At 40.3% G+C, this 18075-nt stretch overlaps 1 protein-coding gene across 1 annotated transcript; it reads left to right on the top strand.

Moving 5' to 3' along the window:
- Positions 1-13143: 13143 nt before the first annotated feature.
- Positions 13144-14088, top strand: LOC131488718 (olfactory receptor 10A3-like). The gene has a single exon (XM_058690579.1). The coding sequence runs from the start codon at positions 13144-13146 to the stop codon at positions 14086-14088; it is 945 nt and encodes a 314-aa protein (XP_058546562.1).
- Positions 14089-18075: the final 3987 nt, after the last annotated feature.

The following is an 18075-nucleotide window of genomic DNA, read 5'->3' as shown; positions in this document are numbered from 1 at the left end:
TTGTGTTGAGAAGCTATGTGCTGTTTGGCCGCTGCTCGACTAAACTGTGTTTAAATATAATAAATGGCCAGTCTATATACCTCAGTATCAACATGCTTAATTTGTTATTTTTCCAAGGTCAATAATATATTAGATATCCCTATATTGGTAGTGTGTTATTGTCATTCATTTTTTAATATAATATATAATACAACAGTTAATCTGGTCCTCTGTTACGATCATCTAGGTCATTACCGGATTGTTGTCATTAAGACAAAACTTCAATAAACATCTCATTCCATACATCCATATAATCATACTGATATTTTATTTCTGACAGATTCTTCAAAGTGGGTCTGATGTAACAAAGAGCATGTGTGCTTATAAATTTTACTAGCTATTAAAAGCAGAAGTACTTTTCAAAGTCATTGTAACTTTTCAGACTGACCTGAAGGCCCACTCTGTTGCACTAAGCACTGTAGGGCTTCACGAAACTGAGTAGATGAGATTTTTATTCCTGGAGTGAAACCTGTTCTGTGAATGAGTAAGAAAAGATACATTTATTTTGGGGTGATCAAACTGGTTCCACGTCATGGACTCACACAGATTATTGTTCAAAACAGGATTTCCCTTGGTATATTTCTAGATATTCACCCAATGGTGGGGAGCAAAGAACTACACGAGAAACTTCCCTGAAGTCTCACTTGATACTTGAGTATCTTTTTTCACTTACAGACTACTGTTTTTAGAGACTTTTGTTAAATTTCCTTTGGTTGACCCAAAGTGCCCCAGACACTTTGCTTATAAACATAGGATGATTCATTTCTTTTATTGTGGGAAACTAAATGATAAACTATTTGGCATATTTTCTATGGTTGTGAGTCAAATCACTAACTGTTTGATCTTCCCCAGAACAATGTCTCATCTTGTAACATTTGACAGTTACTTGCTATTCTAATGTTGTTAGTCATAAATAGAGGGACCCCTTTATTGAAACGATATCACTTCTATATCAGCTCCTATTGTGTTAGTTTCTGTTCGAGGGATGGTAATAAAGGGGAAAACACTATTCCCATTGCCATTCAGCTGTGGGAAAAGCAAATTTTTTGTAAATATTGCCTCTGTCAGAAATAAGAAGTAGAGATGCAAAACCGATTAGATTCACAAAAAGAAATTTCAACCATCAAATGGTTGAAAGCAGTTTGAATGCTATTTGAATGTTTATAATCTTTTCAGTAGAGCACTAAATATGCACTTGGAAATTTTTTCATTAGAGTTTGTCCTGAAATTTCCTTTTCATAGTCCTGAGGGGGAGTGACTAAATAAGGCCATTCAGGAAAAAAAAAAAAAAAAAGTCTCTTAAAGCCTAATTCCTAAGCCAAATATTCACTTTTTACTTTTTGTTGTTTCCTTTGCTCATTCATTCATTCATTCATTCAATAAGTTTTTGTTAGAGGTGACCATTTATGGGACTGCCCTGGGTTTATACGGTCTCTGCCCTGAAGGAGTTCACAGCTTATTGGAAGATCACTGACTCTGAGATACCATGAAAGCCACACCACGCTTATGTCTTCATCCCAGGTGAAAAACAGAAGTTGAACTGGCAAGGTCAAGGTTTGATTGAATAATGTGATGATGTCTCAGAGTCATGCCAATTCTCTACTTGGTTTTAACTTTGACAAAAATAGCCAGTCCAAAAGGACCTTGTTGCGATTCTACTCCAGATGGCAGTCGCTTCGGCAGTACCAGCTTCAATCTCATGGCAGCTGGTAGGACTGACCCTTGAAATCATGCTTTCCTGGTGTCAACCACAATCAACATGGATAGGAAAAAAGTGGAACTTTAAAAGATAAATCTTGGGGTGCCTGGGTGGCTCAGTCAGTTAAGCACTCAACTTTGGCTCAGGTCATGATCTCATGGTTTGTGAATTCGAGTCCCACATCAGGCTCTGTGCTGACAGCTCAGACATAGCTTCAGATACTCTGTCTCCCTCTCTCTGTGTCTCCTCCACTATCTCACACACAAGCTCTCTTTCTCAAAAATAAATAAACATTAAAAAAATAAAGTGTAAATCTTATGATGTCTCTCCTTGTTGAAAACGTTTCAATGGGTTTCTATGTATTCAGGATAAAAAAGCCTTTAGTGTGGTGTGTGGAGCCCAGCTTAACTGGGCCTGCTATGCTTTCTTTCTTTTTTCTTTTTTTAAAGTTTATTAATTTATTTTGAGAGAGAGACAGAGAGACAGAGAGACCCAGAGAGAGACAGAGACAGCGACAGAGACAGCACAAGCAGGGGGCATGCAGAGAGAGAATCCTAAGAGGCCCTGAGCTGTCAGCACAGAGCCTGACACAGGATTCGATCTCACTAACTGTGGGATCATGACCTGAGCAGATATCAGGAGTCAGCCGCTTAACCAGTTGAGCCACCCAGGTACTTTCTGCCTATGCTTTCTACTCATTCATGCTGCACTCTGCCTTTTCCACACTCATTCACTCACCTACATTCCTGGTGCAAGGTCTGCTTTCCATTTTTTGGTGTCGCGATCCCACTCTGAGCTGAAATTGTCGAAACATGCCTTTGTCTCCATCTGATATGTTTCTCACTCCACTTTTCAACTAATTCTTAATCTTCCTGCAGACCTCCCTTTCCTTATGGTGGCCTTCCTTACTTCTCCCATGTCCCAACTGTCCTTAATTTTTTTCTCCCTCTGAAAACCCTGTCCTTTCTTCATGGCCTTTTATCTAAATTTTCTTTTATGCAGCAGAGTGGGATTTTTTTTTTTTATTCCTAGTAGGAACTTGCACCCAGTTTCTAAGCTAAACAGAAATGTTTGTAAAGTGACACATGGTGGGGATGTAGAGATGTCCTTAGCTTAGTAAGATAAAGTGCAAGACAACAACTCAAAGAAGTTCATCTTCATAGCATAAAATCTGATGTGTGCTTTTTCATTCAAACTGATCAGGCCATCTTGACGACCTCTGAAGAGTTCCACCTGCCCGCCTTCCCTAAAGCTCTCCCACTTAGTTTTCAATGGTTTGTTCACCACACTCAGCTTTTTTGTAATCTACCTGTGGGGGTCAAAGAAATTTTACAACAACTATAAAATTTTGTTGTCTTTTGATGTATTATCTCCCATCCCCTCCTACATTTCAGTGCCTCAATCATTGCACCAGCCAGTACATTTCCCTCCATAGTTATAGAATTCCAAGTTATCATTTCTGAAAGTTTTTATCACTGAATTTCCTGTTGTGCTGGGAGATGTCTACACTCCACATAACAGAAGGGATGGGACCTATAGTCCAGCCAGGTGGTAAAGAGCCAGTCTCCAAACCCTATTTTACTGTCTGCTTTCACTGACTCTTTAAGTACCATCTGCACTGGTTGGGTTCTCTGACAAGCAGACACTGAGATGGGGTCTCCCCAGGGAAGGAAAGTACCTGGGAAAGATAAAGGGTTGAAACAAGATTGTGCTGGATAAGCCCTTTGACTGCCAACCAGGACTGGAAAAGTCTTCTGCACACCCAACAGGGAGCTCTGGATTGTCCATTAGAGGCATCCTGCGTGGGTCAGAATTAGTAAGACCCATGCTCAGTTGTTGACCAGGGGCCTTTCCCAGGAGAGTGTGGTTTGGCTTGGAAGCTGAGTTTGACCATGAAGGAGCAAGTATCAATCACCACCTCTGCATTCATCTGGGCTGTGAGTCTATTCTTGGAGAGGGATCTGAGCAGCACATTTCCATATCCGCCACAATGTGTCTAAACGTTTGATGTATAGATAGTTTAAATTGCAAGAGGGAAAGTATAAATTTTCAGCGATATACCAAGGCAAAACCATGTGGAAATAGATATTACTTACTATGGATTTGGCTGGCAACAAAAGCAGATATAAACAAAAGAACCTATACCGCTGTTATATGCTTGTCAAAAGCATGTTTGAAGGATATAGTAGAATGTTTAATGAGCTAGAAAACACAAACATAGATTAAGTATACATTTCTCATCTTTGCTAATTACGTATGTGTGAAATATGATTGAAGGGATAGCGTGGTTTAAGAGGAAACACCAGGAACACACAACAAGAGTTAAAAAAAAAAAAACAACCCTGGGGGGCACCTGGGTGGCTCAGTCGGTTAAGCAGCCGACTTTGGCTCAGGTCATGATCTCGCGGTCCGTGAGTTCAAGCCCCGCGTAGGGCTCTGGAGCCGGGTCTGAACCTGGAGCCTGTTTCAGATTCTGTGTCTCCCTCTCTCTCTGACCTCCCCCATTCATGCTCTGTCTCTCTCTGTCTCAAAAATAAATAAACATTAAAAAAAAAAAAAAAAACCAACCCTGGTCTCAAACACTGGCTCTGCCATCTTCCATGTTTTGCCAGTTACTTCTCCTTTCTGAACATTAGCTTCTTCATAATAAAAGCATGAGGATAGTAATAATACCATTTGAGATACTGTGAGGATCAGCTACAATAACAGTAATAGTAGTTACAGAAGACAACAACAAAAGGATCGCAAGCTGAAGGTCTTGTGTGTCAGGCATTGTGTCAAATGCCGGATACTCTTCTCTTATTGAATACTCACAACAACTATATGAGCTAGATACTACTATTCACATCTCTGTTCCTTGAATGATTTTTCTCTCTTCTCTTCCCCCCTCCCTCTTTCTCTTTTCTTTCTCTTCCTTCCTTCCTTCCTTCCTTCCTTTCCTTCCTCCCTCCCTCCCTCCCTCCCTCCTTCCCTCCCTTTCTTTCTTTCTTTCTTTCTTTCTTTCTTTCTTTCTTTCTTTCTTTCTTTCTTTCTTTCTTTCTTTCTTTCTTTCTTTCTTTCTTTCTTTCTTTCTTTCTTTCCTTTCAGGCTTCACTGACAGCACAGAACCAGGAACTCATGACACTGAGAGCAAACGTGAGCTGAGATCAAGAGTCTGACACTTGGCCACCTGGGTGGCTCAGTCAGTTGAGTGTCCAACTTTAGCTCGGGTCATGATCTCACAGTCCATGAGTTGGAGCCCCATGTTGGGCTCTGTGCTGACAGCTCGGAGCCTGCTTCAGATTCTGTGTCTCCCCCTCTCTCTGCCCTTCCCCTCTTGCACCTCTGTCCCTCTCTCTCTCTCAAGAGTAAATAAACATTAAAAAAAAAAGTCTGACACTTAACCAACTGAGCCACCCAGGTGCTCCTTGAATGATTTTTTTGAATTTTTTAAATGTTTATTTATTTTTGACAGAGAGAGAGAGAGAGAAGAGAGAAGAGAGAGGGGGGAGGGGGAGGGGCAGAGAGAGAGGGAGATACAGAATCTGAAGCAGGCTCCAGGCTCTGAGCTGTCAGTACAGATCCCAAGGTGGGGCTCAAACTCACAAACTGTGAGATCATGACCTGAGCCAAAGTCAGATGCTTAACCGACTGAGCCACACAGGAGCCCCTTGAATGATTTCTTCAATAGTCTTTTAGATCTACTACTAGAACTGATAAATAAATACAGTAAGGTTGCAGGATAAAAAACCAAAACACAGAAATCTGTTACATTCCTATGCACTAGTAGTGAAATAGCAGAAAGAGAAACTAAGAAAACAATCCCATTTACAATTGCACCAAAAATGATTAAATGCTTAGGAATAAAGTTAACCAAGGAGACGAAAGGCCTGCACTCTGAAAACTATAAAACACTGATGAAAGAAATGGAAGAGGACACAAAGAAATGGAAAGACATTCTATGCTCATGGATCGGAAGAACAAATATTGTTAAAAGGTCTATACTACCCAAAGCAATCTACACATTTAATGCAATGCCTACAAAAATACCAGCAGCATTTTTCACAGAACTAGAACAAATAATCCTAAAATTAGAATTCCTAAAATTAGGAACTAATTTTAATAATTAATCCCTAAAATTAGAAACCACAAAAGACCCCAAATAGCCAAAGCAATCTTTTTTTTTTTTTTTTTTTTTTTTTTTTTTTCCACGTTTTTAATTTATTTTTGGGACAGAGAGAGACAGAGCACGAACGGGGGAGGGGCAGAGAGAGAGGGAGACACAGAATCGGAAACGGGCACCAGGCTCCGAGCCATCGGCCCAGAGCCCGACGCGGGGCTCGAACTCACGGACCGCGAGATCGTGACCTGGCTGAAGTCGGACGCTTAACCGACTGTGCCACCCAGGCGCCCCATAGCCAAAGCAATCTTAAAAAGAGGAAAAAAGCTGGGGCATCACAATCCCAGATTTCAAGATATATCACAAAGCTGTAGTAATCAAAAGAGTATGGTATTGGCATGAAAACAGGTACATAGATCCATTGAACAGAGTAGAGAACCCAGAAATAAACCCATGATTATATGGTCAATCAATTTTTTTACAAAGGAGGCAAAAATTATGCAATAAGAAAAAGACAGTTTCTTCAAATGGTGTTGGGAAAACTGGTCAGCTACATGCAAAAGAATCAAATTGGACCACTTTTTACATCATACAAAAAAGTAAACTGAAAATGGATTAAAGACCTAAATGTGAGCCCTGAAACCTTAAAAATTTTACAAGAGAACACAGGCAGTAATTACTCTGACATTGGCTGTAGCAACATTTTTCTAGATATGTCTCCTGAGGCAAGGGAAACAAAAGCAAAAATAAACTATTGGAACTATATAAAAATAAAAAGTGTCTGCACAGCCAACAATCAACAAAACTAAAAGGCAACCTACTAAATGGGAGAAGATATTTGCAAATGGCATATCCAATAAACGGTTAGTATATAAAATATTTAAAGAATGTATACAACTCACTCAACACCAAAAAAATAATAAGAATCCAATTAAAAATGGGCAGAAGACATAAATAGACATTTTTCCAAAGAAGATGTACAGATGGCCAACAGACACATGAAAAGATGCTCAACATCACTCATCATTAGGGAAATGCAAATGAAAACCACAATGAGATATCATCTCACAACTGTGAGAATGGTTAGTATCAAAAAGATAAGATATAGTAAGTGTTGGAGAGGATGTGGAGAAAAATGTTCAGTTTTTCTTTTTTTTAAATTTTTTTTTTTTTAATGTTTTTTATTTATTTTTGGGACAGACAGAGACAGAGCATGAACGGGGGAGGGGCAGAGAGAGAGGGAGACACAGAATCGGAAACAGGCTCCAGGCTCCGAGCCATCAGCCCAGAGCCCGACGCGGGGCTCGAACTCACGGACCGCGAGATCGTGACCTGGCTGAAGTCGGACGCTTAACCGACTGCGCCACCCAGGCGCCCCTTGTTTCTTTTTTTTTTTTTTTTTTAATTTTTTTTTTAATGTTTTTTATTTATTTTTGGGACGAAAAATGTTCAGTTTTTCAATAACTTTTCTATATCAATCATAATGATTGGGAGACTTTTCTCCATTTCTCCATTAATGTGGTGAATTAGTTGATTGGTTTTCCTATATTTAACCAACTTTGCATTTCTGGGACTAAATAAACTTGGTCACAATGTATTACCTTTTTAATATACATTCCACTGATTACCTTTTAGGATTTCTGTATCCACACTCATGAAGATTAGCCTGCAAATTTTCCAGTTGTGCACTGTCCTTGTTCTGTTTTGATATTGCAGTTATGCTACCTCCAAAAGTAGTTGGGAACTTTACCCCTTTTTAATTTTCTGATAGATTTATGGAGGATTGAATTTATTTCTTCCTTCAATGTTTGGTAACATTTATGAACAAATTTATTAAGCATGGGGTTTCCTGTTCTGTAAGGCTTTAATTACCAATTTCATATCTTCAATAGTTTTTGGACGTAAATTTTCTGTTCTAGTTGCAATTTGGTAAGTTCTATATCTCTGAGCATTCGTATGATCTAACCTTCAAATATATGGCACAATATTTTTCATAATGTCTGCACGTTCAGTGGTGATGCTCAGTTTTAAAGTTCCTGATGATGGTTATATTTCTTTTCTATCTTTTATTAATCCAACCACAGGTTTATGATTTACTGGACTTTGAAGTGTGTTTGGCTTGGCTTTTTTGATCCTCTCTCTATGTGTGCTGCTTTTCCATTTCATTAAGAGATGCTTCTTCATGAATGATCTTCGCTACCTCTTTCCTATGTTTTGTTGTTTTTATCTAAAACCTGGAAGTGCACACCTAATTCATCATTTTTCATGCCTACTTTTGTGCAGTAGATGCCTTCTGTGCTTCACTATTATTTTCTGCAGAATACTTTCTAATTTTCTTGCCCATTCATTGTGTTTCAGATGTTATTTACAAAAGTAATCCTCAAGTTCAAACAGGTTGTTATTTCCTAGTTATGTTCAATTATAGACGCCCAGGCAATAGCATTGTGGTCGCACAGCATCCTGTATGGTGTAAATCCTTTAACAGTTGTGGATAATTTCTTTGTGGCCCAGTTTATTGTCAGATATTTGAACACATCCTGCATGTGATTGAAGACGATGTGCTTTCTTCCCAGTGTTGGATACCCAGTTCTCTATGTGTGCTAGAGTAAGTTGTATGGTGAATATTTTCTTTGTCCTTATGGATTTTTATTTATTTCTTCTATCAATTACGTAAAGAGGCATGTTGCAGTCTCCCGCTATGAGTGAGAGTGCTTTAGGTTCCCTTGTGTATCTGTCCATATTTGCTTGTTATGTTTGCAGCCATATTATTGTTTATCACAGATTTAGAATTGTTCTATCTTCTTGGGGGGTTGAACCTTTTCTCGTTACGAAGTGTGACTCTCTTCATCCCTAGTAATGTTTCTCGCTCTGATAATGATATAGTTTTCTAAATTTCTCTTGGTTAGCATTTTGGAAGATCTTCCTCCAACTTTTTGTTCTTAACCTTCCCGCATCCTTCTGACGTAGATGTATCTGTGCTGAGGAATGCTGTGGAGAAAAATGAATCAGGACAGTAGGGTGGGGCTGGAGTTGATTTTTGCATATGTTGACTTAGGAAGATGTCCTGGAGAAGCTGTCCCTGGAGCAAAGAGGCATAAGGGAGTTAGTCTTATGGTGAGTCAGAGTCCGTGTGCAGGGCAAAGCAAAGGCAATAGCTATGAGATGAGAACATAGCTGTTGGAATCGAAGACCAGCAAGCAGTCTAGAATGGCTGAGTGAGAGGGGACAAGGGGATGCAATGGAGCTGGCTCACAGAATAATGGGGGAGGAGATCGTTAATCCATGGGTTTGGCTTCTAACCAGAAGGGGACAGAGTGCTGTTGGAGGGCTTTGAGCAGAGGCGAGGCAGGAAGGAGAAGTTGAAAGGCCATGGCTATTACCCGATTGAGAGACAAAAGTAGCTTGGACCAGGGTATTAGCTCAAAGTAAGAGAAAATGCTCACAATGGATATGCTGTGTTTTGAAGACGGAGACACAGATAGGTTATGGCGTTGACATGGGTTTGGAGGACAAATGACTCCTTGATTTTCAGCCTGTGGAACTAGAAGCTTTGAGCTGCCGTTCCCTGAGATGAGGAATGCTGAGTGCGGAGCAGGTTTAGGGGAAGACCAGGAGTATAGTTCTGGACACACTGATAAATGAAAATGTGATAAGTTCACTTGCAAATGCTATCTTAGTGGCCTGAATTTCATTTCCAACATCCTGTTAGCTAAAGAGATACTTTCAGGGTGTTTTGAAATTTCCAAGGCTTTAGTTTTCTTTTCTACATTTGGCTGTTGTTCTGCTGTTTTAGTGTATGAGTATGTCATGTGTACAAATGCCAACTATTTTGTATTTGTTTATATTTTCATTCTGACAGGTATATGATGACTCTTTGTAAATATCATATACATATTTTGGGAGGAAAACATAAAGTTAGCAATGTAAAAAATGTTGTTTCTCTCTTATATTTACTCTCTCATTACCATCTGTTAAATCAACCTTTTTATTATTATAACCTTCTCATTTTTATGTCTGTATGGTCTATTTTGTCTGCCAATCTTTGAGGATGGTGTGTTAATTTCTCTACATTTTGGTTGTTCTTCTATTTAGTACCATTGGCTATAAAATTATAGTTTGACATTAATATTACTTCCTTTTTATCTCTTTTTGCATGTATCTGACATACTTGTACACATTTCATTGACATCTAATCTACATGTAGGAAGTGCACAAATCCTGACTCTACATCTTGACCTCTCCCAAACTGCATATCACCTGTGTTATCACCACTGACATCAAGAAACAGAGCATGTGTGACACAAGCGCTATGACTATGAAGGAGTGGTTCTCCAGGTGTGTGCTCTTGAGGTTTCTCACCGGTGGGGCCAAGGTCCAGCCTCTTTAGTCATCATGCCAAAATATGAGAAAGTGTTTATGAAGTGATTCCAAGTTCTCCAGGGAAGGATTCTACAGGGCATATGATTCAATGTCATATATAGTTCTAGAATCAGCACCCTGAAGCACTGAACTGTATTCATGAGAAGGTGGCTTTTGAGTGGAGTTTAAACTTCAGATAAACTATTTAGAAATTTAAAGAGACAGAGTCAGTAGGTAAGAAAGGGAGGATCCGGCTGTGTGTATGTGTTTGTGGGTTTCCCATGTATAGTTCCTCTCCAGCGGATCATTGGAGATGCTGTTGAAGTGATGTCTCTGTGCTCGGGGGTCACTAGACAGAGCTGACACATTTGACTCCATGGACTCCTTGGTTTTGAAGCTGGTTGATTTCTCTTTCCCTTCTTTGCAGAGAAAAGTTTGGGCAATAATTAGGGGTATAAAGACTTTGCACACACTAATCATCAAATGTTAGAATTTTGCAACTGCAAGGGAACTTGGTAAATAAGTGCAACTCCTACGTTTTCATCTGAAAGTTTGAAGCCTATTTAGGCAGTGCTCTGGCTAAATATTTCTTTTCAGGAATTCTCCAAGACAGCATCAGGGTCTCTAAGTTACAGAGAAAAGGTGCAGCCACTGTAGTCAGTGATCTGTTACCAGTTGTGAACATTTTTTGCCCCCATCAGATGCTTACAATCAGTCCTACAAAGTTTTTCTATTTTATTTACATTATGCTTTAAGTTTTCCAATTTTCAAAACCTACCACTTTAAATATTTGGACCTTAATACACATTACTGTTTTTCTCATTTGAAATGGGTTTTAAGTGTTTGATCCTGTGACCGTATTTTACTAATTTCTGGTGACTTTTCAAAATGCAAACTATAATCAGCATAGTTAATATGGACATGTGATTTTAATGAATGATATTGCCAAATTCATAAATAAATCAACTTGCTTTCCACTAATATCCTACTCTTAATATCCTACTGGTCTTTTCTCAAGACTCCATGAAATGTCTTTAGCTTGCTGTGTCCTTCTGTTCTCCTGGGTTCTTCATCTCCCACAGTGTATATCTCCTGGTTTTCAAAACATCACACAAAGGCCAGTAGGCCTCCATTGTGATGCTAGGATGTCATCCAATACTTTTGACTTGAATGAGTCCTCCCTCCTCCTTATGCCTTCTTCCACCTACTGTACCTTCTAGTGGTGACATGCTATGGTTGTAGTTGTTCGCCCCCCTTTTCCATTCAGAAGAGTTGGATCTCTCACAGAAATACCTAATAGTCCCTTGTTACTACCTCTGCTTCCTAACTGTGTTGTTTTTGGTTTCACTCTTTTCAACATTGGATTCCTTACATATATATTGGATTTCCTCATTTTTTAATTCCATTATTCACAAAATGTTGGTTTAGTATCATTTATGGGGTATGGGCTGTTGTAGACATTGGGAAAATAGCATGGAAAAAAACCCAAAATTTTGTATTCCTGGAATTTAGATTTTGGAGATGGAGTTAGATTTTACACATATATAATCTATAAATATTATAAATATGTAATTTATACTTGTGTATACGTGTAAATCATATCTGCCTCGTTAATATATAGATACAATGTCTGCTGGTAATGATAATGGAGAAATGGAGATAATGATAATGGAGAAACACAGAACAAGACATAATATTGGAGTACTGACATAACAGTGGAATGCTATTTTATATAGCGTTTCCAGCTCTCTATTGAGATGAGGAATCCATTGTGTCCTTGAGATTCCTAACCTAGAAAATGGTAGGTGCTCAATCAGTGTTTGTTGAATAATTAATGATTACATTAACTCGTGAGAAGGATAAAAGGAGAGAGAGGAAAGACAGAGAGAGACAGAGAGTAAATGTTCAAATCACAGATTTAGAACGATCAAAATTGGGTGATTCTTCACTATCATGGTCACAAGGATTAGCCATAGAGAACTGGCCCTTAAAATTTCCCATATAGGCCAATCTCAATGTAATTGGCCATGACAGCCTTTACAAAAATCAATAAGCCTGAAGGCAATAGACCCTATTTACAGATCATCTAAGATAGGTACATCTAACTAGAAACCCATTTGTAGGTTCCTGCAGAGTTTTCATATTTAACCAAGTTTCATACAGGTATTTTGAACATGATGAATATTTATAATAAATGTTAATCAACTGTGCTATAACACTGATTCATTAGGCTGTTTTAAAATTTGTTGTGTACCTGGGGCGCCTGGGTGGCGCAGTCGGTTAAGCGTCCGACTTCAGCCAGGTCACGATCTCGCGGTCCGTGAGTTCGAGCCCCGCGTCAGGCTCTGGGCTGATGGCTCGGAGCCTGGAGCCTGTTTCTGATTCTGTGTCTCCCTCTCTCTCTGCCCCTCCCCTGTTCATGCTCTGTCTCTCTCTGTCCCAAAAATAAATAAAAAACGTTGAAAAAAAATTTAAAAAAAAAATAAAATTTGTTGTGTACCTTTCCCCTTTGTATACTTTTTAAGACTTTATTTTTTGTAGTTTAAAAAATACCTATTTATAAAAAATTGAGAACAAGAGGTGATAGTGATAGCAATGTGATGGGAATGGAACCTCGGTTATAAAATATCTATGTTTGTTTTAAGGCTATGTTTAAAATCAAATTATATTAAGTTGCAAAAACATTTTGATATTATGTTTTGCTTTTCAGACAAGACTTCTGAGCCAGTATTCTTCACTTCCTCCTTTTTATTTTAAAAGCTTATTGATCCAAGTAATTGGCCATTTCCAAAATTGCCAAACTGAATTTAGTCAGGATGTGTTCCTTTTTATGTCTTCTGTCAAAGTACCTGGGGTGAATTTCAGACACAGATTCTTAGCTTTTGGACCGTGACTTCATAATTTATATACATATGTCCACAAAAATAATATACTCTCCACCACTGAAATGAAAAGGCAAAATCAAAGCTCTGTGGTTGAATTCATCCTCTTGGGCTTTTCTAACTTTCCTGAACTCCAAGAGCAGCTCTTTGGGGTTTTCTTGGTTGTTTACCTTGGGACTCTGATGGGAAATGCCATCATTATAGTCATCATCTCCCTGGAACAGAGCCTCCACGTTCCCATGTACCTGTTCCTGCAGAACCTGTCTGTGGTGGATGTGAGTTTCAGTGCAGTCATTATGCCTGAAATGCTGGTGGTCCTCTCCACTGAGAAAACGTCAATTTCATTTGTGAGCTGTTTTGCACAGATGTCTTTTATTCTTTTTTTTGGTGGGACTGAATGTTTTCTCCTGGGGGCGATGGCTTATGACCGATTTGCTGCAATCTGCCATCCTCTGAGCTACCCAATGATTATGAACAAAAGGGTTTTCATGAAATTAGTAATGTTCTCATGGGTCTCAGGGATCATGGTGGCTACTGTGCAGACCACATGGGTTTTCAGTTTTCCCTTCTGTGGCCCCAATGAAATCAATCACATCTCTTGTGAAACCCCAGCAGTGCTAGAACTTGCATGCGCAGACACCTTTCTGTTTGAAATCTATGCATTCACTGGCACCATTTTGATTGTCATGGTCCCCTTTGTGTTGATTCTCTTATCTTATATTCGGATTCTCTTTGCCATCCTGAAGATGCCATCGGCCACCGGGAGGCAAAAGGCCTTTTCCACCTGTGCCTCCCATCTCACGTCTGTGACCCTCTTCTATGGCACAGCCAGTATGACTTATTTACAACCCAAATCTGGCTATTCCCCAGAAACCAAGAAGGTGATGTCATTGTCCTACTCACTTCTTACACCTCTGTTGAATCCACTGATCTACAGCTTGAGAAACAGTGAGATGAAAAGGGCTTTGATGAAATTGTGGCGAAGAAAGGTGGATTCACATATATTCTGACTGTGCTGAGAAGCTATGTGCTATTTGGTCGCTGCCCGACTAAACTCTGTTTAAATATAACAAATGGTGGCAACAGTTTGCATTTTTTGGTATTGAGTATGCTTTACCTCTTAATTTCTACATATTTGATAATATATTAGGGCTATCATCATATATAATGATTTATTCTTTTTCATAGATGTATAATATTTGTTAATATTGGGTGTAAACATTTCTTTAAATTTGTTTATTGGTGGCCATACTAGTGTTTGTTAGTTTTTTGTCCCTTGAAGTATGCTAAATAAAGAAACTAGTTTTATACAAATATAAATATTGTGCTTTTAATTCCTGCACAGTAGGTTTTACAATGTGGATTTGATGGGCCAAAACAGCTATAAATTTGCAAACTTTTATAAATATCATCAAATCACTTTTTAAAAATGTAATTCATTTTTGCTTTGAAAACCCACTCTGTCCTACTGACTGGATTGAGCTCCAAGAAAACGACAAATAAAGATATGGCCTTTTAATCTTTGGAGAGAAGATCTTTTCCATGTAGGAGTTGAAAAGAGCAGTTCCTTATGAAGGGAGATCACACTCCCTCCATTCTGGGACCTATAGAAGTTATAGACCACATCTAGCTTTCTTCAGTTGTCTTAGAATGTATTCATGTACTGTGTGACTAGAAAGCAGCATGGGATTGCTTCTGAAGGTCATTTATTTACTTGAAAACATTTGTTGAATGACTTATATGAACCAAGGACTGTGACTTATATGAACCAAGTCACTTATATGAACCAAGGACTTTGTCCTGAGAGCACAAAGATTAGTAAGATAATCTAATGTGAGACAAAACTATTAAATACACACACTAAAAATATAACTATAGTTGTGATAGTTGTGATAACTATTAAACAGAAACTGCACAATACACCCTGAGATCATCACAGGAAGACCTTATCTTACATGGAGGGTGTGCAGGGAAAGCAGGGTCACTGGAAAGACCAGGAAGTCCTCCCCGAGAAAGCAGCATTGAAACTGAGCCTCCTAGGCAGGTAGGAGTTATCCAGGCTCAACTCCAGGGTGAGGGGGAAGGGGATGGAGTCGCCCAAGAAGGATGGGTATGAAGGTTTGGATGGGAAGGAACTTGATGTCATTCCAGTAAAGGAAGGAGACTGTGGAAGGGGAAGGAAGGAGAGTGAGGGAGGGATGATATGAAGAGGTAGGCAGAAGCCAGACCAAATAAAATCTTGTCAGTGCAAGAACTCTGAACTTACCTACCAATGACAGGTGGGCCATGAGTTGTTAAGCAAAGCAGTGACTTGGATATGTTCATACTTTTAAAATGTCTTTCTGGCTTATAATTGATGGAAGCGGTTCCAGAGTGGAAATAGGCAGGGAAGGCAATTGTTATAACCCAAGTGAGAGTGATGTTCTTGGGCTGAGGTGGTGGCAGTGAATTGGAGCAGTGTGGATGGTTCTACCCATACTTAAGAAGTCAAATGGCCAGGACTTGGTAATGGATTGTATGGGGAATGGGTGTGGGTAGAAGAGAGAGGTGAAGAATGAACACATATTTCTAGTTGGAGCAGAGAATGGATGGAGTTTCCATTTGCTGAGATGGGGAACACTGGAAAGGAAGAGTTTGGGGGATGAAATCCAAGTTTGGATGAGTAAAGTTTAGATACCAGTGTGAAGTCAAAGTCAAGTAGATAGTTGGGATATATAGGTCAAGCTCAGAACAGAGGTTCTGAATTAGGGGAAGATGGGTACAAGGCAATACCTAGAGAGGGATACATGATTCAGGGAGGGTCTTCTCAAGGTGGGGAGACTCCAGAATGTTTGAAGTTCCGTGGAAAGAATCCAAAAGAGAAGAAGTAGGAATTCAGTGTGGCTCAGGCCTGATACTGAAATGTTTCTACCCAAGGAAGAGATAGATACAAATGAATAAAGTGTTGCATGGATCACAGAGAGAGGAAGACAGAACTGTGCAGCTGTAGGGGTTCCAGGGAACAAGGAGCTGATTTTAGGAGACTACAGGAAGGGTATCAGGAGTAAAGGAAGTGGATCTGGAAAGATGCTTCAGGATGGTGCCTTCAAGCCTTACATGGATGAAAGCTCCATGAGGGTTTTAGTGAACTATGCCCAAAGATAGAATAAAGTCTCAACGCCATCTAGTGGCTCAAGCATATAATTGTTACAACCTCACTGCTGAAAGCTTAGGGAGCTAAACTATTCAGGATTCACTAATATCATCTCTGATGAACTCATAGAAAGTAAGAGAATCAATCACATCAGCTCTGGGATCAAAGAATTTGGACAAATGCAGTGGCAGGTTTCATGTCCTTAATGGGTATAGATGTATCTTTTTGTTAGGCTTAGGAGCAGAAGGGCTGAGGGACATCCCAGTTCTTGTCTCCTTTTCCTATCTCTTTTGCCACCGCTGCCATGACCCCCACCATCACCACCACCATCTGCACCATTATCACCATCACCATCCTCACCATCACCATAATCATGATCTCACATCCCACACATTATATATTCACACAAGTGGGTTATGTCTGCAATCTAATTTCAATATCCATTCATAAATTCAAAATCGTTTATTGGGTACCTACCATGTGCCAGTTGCTGTGCTAGATATTAGGCACAACTTCTAGATTACTTTGAGTGATTGAAGCAAACAAATAAACTTAACCCCACTGTGTGGTGATGTCATAATTGTGGCTAACATTCGTGCTGTGAGACTTCACTGGATAAGACTCTTAAGACAAGGAGTCAGGGAAGGCTTCCTGGAGGAGATGATTTTGGTCATAGTTGGTAAAGACTATTAAGAGTTAGTTATACGGCAAAAAACAAGAAAGAAGATTCTACATATAGAGAAAATCTGGTCTTAAAAAGCATGATAGATTTTAAGATCTTGAGTGGAGTTATGTGACAGCGGCACAGAATACTTGAGGCATGAAAGAAAACGAATTCTGACTATAAATGACTTCATGAGCTAAACAAAGGAGTTTGAACTCAGTGTTGAAAGGTATGGAAGAGTCACTGAAAGATGTTACAGAGGGGAGAAACAAAATCAAACTTGCATTTTAAAAATAGCTAGTATTGGCTTCCGGAGAAGATGGCGGCGGAGGAGGACGCTGAGCTCACCGTGTCCTGCGGATCACTTAGATTCCACCCACACCTGCCTAAATAACCCAGAAAATCACCAGAAGAGGAGCAGAACAGAGTCTCCGGAGCCAAGCGCAGATGATAGGCCCACGCAAGAGGGTAGGAAGGGCGGGGAGGCAGTGCGCGCTACACGGACTAGGGGGAAGGAGCCAGGGCAGCCTGCCGGCCAAGCAGAGCCCCTGAGTCTGGCTGGCAAAAGCAGAGGGACCTGACGGAGTGTGTTCTGACAGCAAGCAGGACTTAACATCTGGAAGGTTATAAGTTAACGGATCTACTCGGAGAGCGGGAGGGCTGGAGGACAACCGGAGGGAGAGTTGTTGAGCCCTTGATGATAGAGCTCAGCTTGGTGGGGAACAAAGGCGCTCGCCAGCGCCATCTCCCTCGCCCATCCCCCAGCCAAAATCCCAAAGGGAACCAGTTCCTGCCAGGGAACTTGCTTGCACCGCACAAACACCCAACACTGTGCTTCTGCGGATCCATCCCTCTGGTGGCAGGTCTGACTCCCTCCCGCTGCCACAGGGCCCCTCCTGAAGCGGGTCACCGAAGGAAAAGCGAGCTGAGCCTGCCCCGCCCGCCCCTGTGCACCTTGCCAATCCACCCCAGCTAACACGCCAGATCCCCAGCACCACAAGCCTGGCACTGTGCAAGTAGCCCAGACGGGCCACACCACCCTGCAGTGAATCCTGCCCCTAGGAGAGGGGAAGAGAAGGCACACACCAGTCTGACTGTGGCCCCAGCGGTGGGCTGGGGGCAGACATCAGGTCAGACTGCGGCCCGCCCACCAACACAAGTTACTCAAGACAGCACAGGAGAAGTGCCCTGTAGTCCCAC

This window comes from Neofelis nebulosa, chromosome 10, assembly GCF_028018385.1.
Source record: "Neofelis nebulosa isolate mNeoNeb1 chromosome 10, mNeoNeb1.pri, whole genome shotgun sequence".
NCBI lineage: Eukaryota > Metazoa > Chordata > Mammalia > Carnivora > Felidae > Neofelis > Neofelis nebulosa.
This window is presented reverse-complemented; position numbering and strand designations above follow the sequence as displayed.

What these genes read in the sequence shown, in the direction of transcription:
- LOC131488718 (XM_058690579.1), top strand. Translation starts at nt 13,144, where the DNA reads ATGAAAAGGCAAAATCAAAGCTCTGTGGTTGAATTCATCCTCTTGGGC.